The sequence below is a fragment of the Harpegnathos saltator genome, unplaced genomic scaffold (genome assembly GCF_003227715.2).
Source record: "Harpegnathos saltator strain DR-91 unplaced genomic scaffold, Hsal_v8.6 scaffold168, whole genome shotgun sequence".
NCBI classification, from domain to species: domain Eukaryota; kingdom Metazoa; phylum Arthropoda; class Insecta; order Hymenoptera; family Formicidae; genus Harpegnathos; species Harpegnathos saltator.
The window spans coordinates 26,126-34,097 of NW_020229948.1; the positions used below are offsets into that span (position 1 = coordinate 26,126).

The window sequence follows — 7,972 nt, forward strand, 5'->3', positions numbered from 1 at the left end:
GACACAGCTCCGCGGCTGGCAGCGAAGCTGGTGAAGCCCCGGGGCGAAAAAGATGGGGCTAGGCGACAGAACGACTGTTACGTGGACGCGGCCGTGCGGCCGGCGATGGTTGCAACACGGACATAAACCGCCTGAAAGCGGATGTAGCACGGACTTCCACCACATGCAGATTTTACCGCCGAGACCTGAAAGTGGATGTAGCATCGTAGTTCCCCTCTCAAAATGGATGCAGGTGGCCTTTCCCAGTGCGAAAAGTCGGTGTCGCGGAAAATGCCGTGTTGGCCGTTTTCAGGTTTCCCTCTACTATCGATAAGTATCGATGGAGTAAAATATCGATAGTTCTCCGTCTCTACTCTCAGGCGTCGCTTTGCGACAGGTTTCTGTCAATGCCTTGCATGAAAACGACATGGCATTTACGTTGTGGACACTTTTCGAAGCGACTTTATTATGCTTGAATGCAGTTTGCGTTTTAAATGAGGAAAGGTTTCTCGCCAAGGGTAATGATAAAGCATTTATGATTTTTATAAACTCTGATTCTTGTATATATTTTTATATCAAACAATATAAATAGTGAATACTTGTAACATTATAGGTTATAATTTTAAGACTAATGTTATTTTCTGAAAACAATATTTGAATCTGTATTTTGACATTAAACAGTTTTATTTTAGTTGGCTGGGCGTCATGGCAGAATGTACAAGGATTTGGTGAACCTCCTACTGCTAAAACACAAATATTGAATCTTATTAAGTCAATACGAACTGTAATGAAAGGTAAGTAATGTTAAAATCTGTTGATTACTGATGATTCTTATTATTACAGCTTCTGTATTAACTTTAAAATTTTCAGTTCCACTGATATTCTTCAACATCTTGACAATAATCGTGAAACTTATATTAGGGTAGTACATAAGAATTACAGTATAGGTATACAAATGAAATATTGTCTATAAACCAAATTATCGAATAATGTCTGTACAACTTATTAAATTATATTTACTTTTTTGGTGAAAAGGAATGTCATTTTTATCTGTTTCTAAAGGAACTTTAATACATTGGTAATAACTCTGTATAAAACAAGCAACATGTAATACCTCTTCTTCCTTCTCCTAGATAATTCCTGTATATACATATATTTTGGATGTAATATATAAAAATGACCACATTAACAAGAAATATCACAAATAATAAAATAATACAATTATACTTATATATAGTAGTAATATTATAAAAGTGATAATATTTATTCATACTCTGGTACGTGGGATATTTTTATTAAAACCAAAGACGTGTATGTGATTAGACAACAAGCAGTTAAATTATTGACCATTTTTGACATAGCAGTAAAAAAACTAAGAAATTGATTGGTACTACGAGCACACTTCATCTTCGATGTTCGCCAATGATTCTTTTCTACTAGCAATCATGTAACTTGTCCAAATTGCGAAATTTCATGACGACTCTTACTTTCAAACGAATGCCCGCCAGTATCTTTCCCATCCAGCGTATCAGGGGCTGTCTAAAAGTTTCTAGACCCGGTGCATAGTATCGGAAATAAGATCATACAATAGAGAAAACATATGAAAAGATTTATAATAATATAGTAGAATTTAATATATACAAAGCTTTCCCTTTTCTGAAAGAAACTTATAAAAATTTATGATTCCAGAATTCATTCTTCAGCACATTACAAATCGATTTTTGTTAACATGTTTAGAACACGTCTTACAACGGCCCTGCACAATGTATATACTCTACCCAACCTCATCTGACAGAAGGTGATGATTCCTCGCTTTCATTCGATGCTACCAGCTAGCTGACCTACAAGCCAAATTAGTTCATCCGCCGTCTTCTACTCGTATTGTGAGAGAATTCTCGAGGACCAAGGTAAGCCTTCGCTAAGCGCTAATTAGAAACGATAATGAACGATGTCCATAAGCCCATTGTAGTCGATTGGCGAAACCACCGATGAAAATGAATTAACGGATAGGAATTCGCATCTCGTAAAACGCAGCTGGCAGGGAGAAAATTTTTTTTTTAATTTTTAACGAACCGCCTTTCAAAGATCATTCAGTACGTCGACGTCTGAATTATCGCTCATTATTAGAGCTGCGAACGGCGCGAAAGGTCTAACCAATCGTCCTGCGAGAGTATTCATGTACCTTGCCTTCCCCTACACGAATTGGCTCTGTGTGCGCAGCACCGACGCGGCTGAAACAAACGTAGCTCCGGTCGCGCGCTTCCGCTCATTTCCATTTCAATTATTCCTTCCCGCATCATTTGAATCGTAAATCGTCTGGTCAATGGCCAGCGCGTAAATAATCATCGACGTTCTTCGCGGAAGATGCGCCGAGCCGAGCAAGTTGCCTTTGGCGTCTTTACGAATAAAATAACAGGACGCTCGGAAGGCCTCGATGATTTTCCACCAACTTTCTCCCCTTCCCAGCTTTCTCGGGATAAAAGAAGTACTCCTCGGGAGAGATAATCAATGACTATTATATCGAATTCGCACTTTGTCGTATGTATCATATGTATGTGTGTGTGTATGTATGTGTTCGCGATATGTAAGGACTCATTAGCGTCATTAAGCGTGAGTTGCGCAAACCGCTCGCGTATTCGCTCGTGTTCGATTGCATTGCGGAAGTTCCGTTTGCTCTTTCATTTTGTTCCGCTGGATTTCCTTTCAACACCTTTTCCCGATATTTTCCCGCACCGACGGAAAATCCAGTGGATACGCAACGGTCACGCGAAAATCGCGCGCGATTTTCCTTGCACACGTAATCCCCGCTTAGGACTTTTGTAAGGCACTGTCGAAGAAAAAATCGATTTCGAACCGTTGAAACGATTTATGGGTGCAAGGAGTGCCGGCCCCGCATGAGGTAACGTTATAACGACGCTGCGGTCATTTCTGCTTGGAAATTACGATCCCATTCGCGGCGCTGCAGGTTGTGTCCGAAGATGCAACGCCGGCTGCGATATTGCGCAAGGAATCTTGTCCGCGATTTACCGTACATCGATCGTGTTCGGCCGATATAATCCTCGCGAGCGATCCGATTATTTTCAGAGTCACGCGCGTCTCGAGACGACGTTGCACTGCCTGTTCTTAGACACGCAGCTGCGTGTCTTCGAAATTTTGACGAAAATGTGGCAGCAAAATGCCCCGTCGGTCCGACGTCGTTTGGTCAATTTCAAGCTGAAAGGATCTCACGTGTTCTTTTTCTCCGAACATTTTCGAGAGCATTCTCAACGCACGTGCGGTGCGAAAAGGATACGTGCGGATCGATTTATCTCGAGCATCGCGCCGGCTAATTAAAGCTCGCGTAATCCGACGGCACGCAATCCGCGAGCGACGCGCGACTCTAGCAATTACGAAAAGAAAAAAAGAACAAGAGGGAGCAACGAGGGGAGGATAAAGCGGCTCGCCGAGCCGCGGCGTCTTCGCGATCTCGTTCGCCGCTAACGCGGCGCGTCGAGCCACGCCGACGTCGTTGAGCAACTCGCGTTTATTCCTGTCAAAAGTCCCGCGGAAATGGGACTAGCGAAAGTAGCGAGGACCGGCGAGCGCATCGTAGAACCGGCGCTTGCGTTTTGCCTGCGCCCCGACAAATCTGCTTCCCATAATTGGCAGCGCGGTTGGCATTGTGTACGCCGCGCACTTCCTCTCCCGACGCTTCCCTCATTTTCACACGCCGGCTTTTCCCTACGGTTGCTCGCCGTAGATCAGCCTCGCCGATTATAAAAGCGGATCTTGCGCTAGTATAAACGACAGCGCAAGTTGCTCGCCGCTCGGCGGAGCGCCTCGGAGATTCTCGGCCCTGTCCGCGCGATTAATATCGTTCAATTCGCATTCCCGAACTTTCGCGATCCCGAGTATCAAAGTCGGCAAAGAGACACCGATCTCTTCGAGCGCGTATCTTTGTCCACAGAATTGATCGGAGATAAATCAGACAGACAGGTGGACGGTGCGTTTACGTCGCCGTTTGCATGTCCATCGGCCTCTGTCTCGGCCATATTTTCGCCATAGATTTATGTACATAGACTCCTTCTTACGAGGAAGACTCGAAGTCAAGATAGAGGAGACGGCCATGTTCCCCTTCTATTTTCCACAGACAGCACGTGCTGTCTTCGTCTAGCTTTCTCCGGTGAAGATCAAGCTGGACGAAGATCGAGCGTCCGTGGCACAGGCAATCCTTTTCAGATTGAACGCTGAATCCTGCCGTTGCAGCGTTCAGTATGTGCCTTTAGACCTGTGACCTTTAGCGATTTCCTCGCAAAAACAATTTTCCACTGGGGGTTTCCTTTTTTCTCTCCACTGCTCCAGCAAAGAGCAAAGAGAGACGCGCTGCTCTAACTGGATCGCGGCCGATTCTCCGGCCGTGTGTTTTTCTCCTTTCGCACGCCGGCAGACGAGTTCGCGCGCCTCTTGCAAAATTCCACGACGAGTCTCACACAGCGTGTGTGCGCGCCTCTCCATCTCCCTCCTGCCGATCTCACTGTGCCCCCCGACTGTGCGCCAAGTCGCGCGGCACTTTCCCTGCTCGGATGTCGCAGGTACACACGTAAGGCTCTCTCGCCGGCCAGATAGCTGTCTGATATCGCGCGCGCTTTCCTCGCATCTCCCACGAAATCATGTTTGATAGGTACTTTGTAGTGAAGTCAGCGCCATCGCCGTCGTCGCGCATCACGAAAGCGCGTATCGACTATGTACGTTAAGGGTAATTTATACGGTGCTGCTTTCATTCTCTTTGAGCAAGCAGCTTCTTGATCCGCCAGCGAATTCGCTGGTAAGAAAATTCCTCCAGGCGCTCGATTTTTATTCTCTAGCGTCTGAAATTTCGAAGACACGGCGTCAAAGTTGAACATATCCAACTTTGTTTCAGCGACGTCGCGTCTCCCAAATTTTAGACGCTGGCGAATAAAAATCTATGCGTCCACATCCTCGGCGGACATCCACGACACGTCAAACATAATCGCGGAAATCGTCTCTTCCGCAGTCTTACGTCTTTTTATATCTGCTTCCGAGTCTCCCGAAGGACACCCTCGCATCGCGTTGGGTCTTCGCCGAGGCCGGATTACACGAGCTCTAATTGTGCGAGCGCACGTGGAACACGTGCCGACGCGACATAGGCGGCTCTGGTTACGCTGAAACTCATTCCGCCGTTGAAGAAATGACGGGATGACATTACGCTACGGGGAGATTCGCAAGGGCTGCATTTCCACCGACGCGGGGAATTGCTCCCGTGGACGTTCGGCGCGCCTCGCGACCACGGGCATTCACTTTCTTCCTTTGGAAATTCCGCCGAACCCACGCTCGAACTCCGTCACGTCGACCGCTTGTCATTGACTCCGTGATGCGGAAGTGCGATATCTTGCGCGTCGAGATCGAAACAGCGACGTCGCTGAACGCTTGACACGGCGTCGCCATTTGTCTGCAATCGCATCGCGGCGATAGAGAGATACGGGGAGCTGCCAAGACGTGTTTCTTCTTCGCCGGGGTTACACGGGTTCTCCATGTGTGAATCCGCTCGATTCCCTTCGGTATCCCCCCCCCCTCATCTGCCGGCTTAGCTAGCGGCCGACTCACATTAGCGTTCACTTTCTTACTGTCCCGCTTCTTCTGTGATAATAACCGTCCGAGCTTGTACCGTTTAAACGCGGTACTCGCGGCATTTTCACATTGCGTAACGGAATGTTACGCACCTGCAATTTGCAAAGTTCCTCTTGGTCCACGTAGACCGCCACCTCGTACATCTCGCACCTTAGTGTGAGCAATCCGAATAAACTCACGCATCCATGTGTGATGTAATTCACGCGGATGCGGCTTAGGCTTTGAGATTTTGGAGTAATCAAGATTTCGTATAATGACTTAATCTGAGGCTAATCGCGTCTCGATTAGCTTCTTCATTTCACCGCGCCGGAAATTACTCGCAGTTTGCACGAACCACTGCTGCTTACTTACACACACACACACACACACACACACACACACACGCACGCACACGCACACACACACACACACACACACACACACACACACATACACACACGTGGCTGTCACGAGATTGCATATTAAATATCTTTTTCTTCCACTCATCCCCTCATTGAGGGACGTTTCAATTTCGATTCAATCCCACGCGAGATGATCGCATGTAAACACCATTTTCCGACACGCGGTGCCGATGTCTCGTCGACCAATACGTCTTACACAATTAGCCTCCATTTGTTATTTAGAGTTCACGAAAAAACCCACATAATTATCGTACTGCCCTCGTCATCGTAAACGAACGCTGTGGCGCGCTGTAGGAAACCGCGCTTGATGAACGCCGTCGTAAAAGTCCAGCTCGGTTGCTACTTGGAAACGCTAATGAAATGTTTTCGAGACAACGGTAAATATAAACGAGCCTCCTCTTAGCCGGATAACGCGACTTTAATTAGTCTAATAAAGACAACGAACCTGGTTAGCTAACCGACTTTTCTCACTCGGCCGACTCGTCCACGTTCCAATGCCTTGTGCGCACCGAAGAAAGATCGCACTTTCGTTCAGACGATAATTCGATGAAATTCTTTCTTGAGAAATGACAAATCTGACAATGAAGATCGGGAGACAAGAGACGTCCGCTTCGACAAAGTTCTTCGTTGCACGCTTCCCCTTGAATCAGCCATTAAGGGGACTGGAGGATCAGATTGCTGAAAAATCGTGCTTGTTTTTGATAATGTTTTGAGACGAACTGAATAAATTTTTCTACTCTTCATATGTTAAATAAATATATGTAAAATTTTCACTCTCGCACATTTATTTGGTTCGTCACAAAATCATTATCAAAAACAAGCACGATTTTTCAGTAATCTGACCCTCCAGTCCCCTTAACGATCATCTTGCAGCAACGCGACTTCCTGCTTGGAGACTTCAGCTACGAGAGGAAGAAGCGATAGGAAGCGTCTTCTTCTCCTCGGCAACTAGTATTCTAGTGAAATCTCCGAGGCTCTGCAGATGGGCATACGTTACATCATCCTGCCGCAATCAAGAGAGTCAGTGGCCGATGTTAATCTGCAGTGTGCGAAATATCCTGAGCGAGAAAGGAGTGCATCTCACCTCGAGCATCTCGAGATCATGACGGCAATGACGCTGCGCGAAGCTCCTCGAAAGTGCGATAAAACAAAAAGCGTTCGTCCCGCTGATTCCTCGCACAACTAATCCGTGGGTATTCCGTTCGCCTCGACGTAATCGCGAGCTCCAGCCACTTTCGAATCTTGACCAATGGCCAGATCCTTCTTTCTTCCTCTCTCTCTCTCTTTCTCTCTCTCTCTCTCTCTCTCTCTCTCGCTCTCTCGCTCTCCCTCTTTCCTTCTCTGTCTCTTCCTCTCGCAACGTGGCCCCTTTTGTAAGCAGAGAGACGTTTCTTTTGCATGCTCGCCGAGTGTTTACGTCATGTCCGAGCGGAGAAGCTCGCTGTCCCCTCTCCTCGGCAAGGATAATACGACTCCGTTGGCTCACGAGTCCACGGGTGAAAGGAGAAAGGTGCCGGTCTCTCGGAACACCGGCGAAAAGAAAGGGAAAAGATCGGATATCTTCTGCGGGGAAGATGGCGGCGCGAAGGAAACCCGTGCGAAACAACCTGCCGACGAAATCGACGTCCGTCTCTAACGGAGATCACAGGGTCATGCGGAGGAGGGGTATAGAGAGGGAGAGAGGCACGGCGAAATCGCAGTAATGGCGAACGTCGGCGATCGATGAAGATCGGCCGAGAGTGAAATTGGGAATGTCGGGGAGGAGAAAAGTTGGTCGTTCGCCGGGAGCGATTCGCACGACCCGCGGCGGATCGATCGGCCGGGAGGTGAGCGGAGGAAGAAGCACACGGACCTTTAACGGTGGCGACGTTTTATTTATTTTTTTTCTACAAAAAAGCCTTTATACAAGTACAAAAAGATGCGTGGTTAAGAAGTAGGGCGTTAAAACGTATAAAAAAATAGTG

At 47.1% G+C, this 7,972-nt stretch overlaps 1 protein-coding gene across 1 annotated transcript; it reads left to right on the forward strand.

The window, feature by feature from the left end:
- The first annotated feature begins 298 nt into the window (after positions 1–298).
- LOC105191509 (immediate early response 3-interacting protein 1) lies at positions 299–1,033 on the forward strand. Its single transcript, XM_011154957.3, has 3 exons — positions 299–497; positions 672–773; positions 850–1,033. Exons 1-3 carry the CDS (start codon positions 407–409, stop codon positions 903–905), a joined length of 249 nt encoding a protein of 82 aa, XP_011153259.1. The 5' UTR covers positions 299–406; the 3' UTR covers positions 906–1,033.
- Positions 1,034–7,972: the final 6,939 nt, after the last annotated feature.

What these genes read in the sequence shown, in the direction of transcription:
- LOC105191509 (XM_011154957.3), top strand. Translation starts at nt 407, where the DNA reads ATGGCATTTACGTTGTGGACACTTTTCGAAGCGACTTTATTATGCTTG. An exon ending in GGAAAGGTTTCTCGCCAAGG is followed by an intron (nt 498 to 671) that starts GTAATGATAAAG and finishes GTTTTATTTTAG; the next exon opens with TTGGCTGGGCGTCATGGCAG. An exon ending in AATACGAACTGTAATGAAAG is followed by an intron (nt 774 to 849) that starts GTAAGTAATGTT and finishes TAAAATTTTCAG; the next exon opens with TTCCACTGATATTCTTCAAC.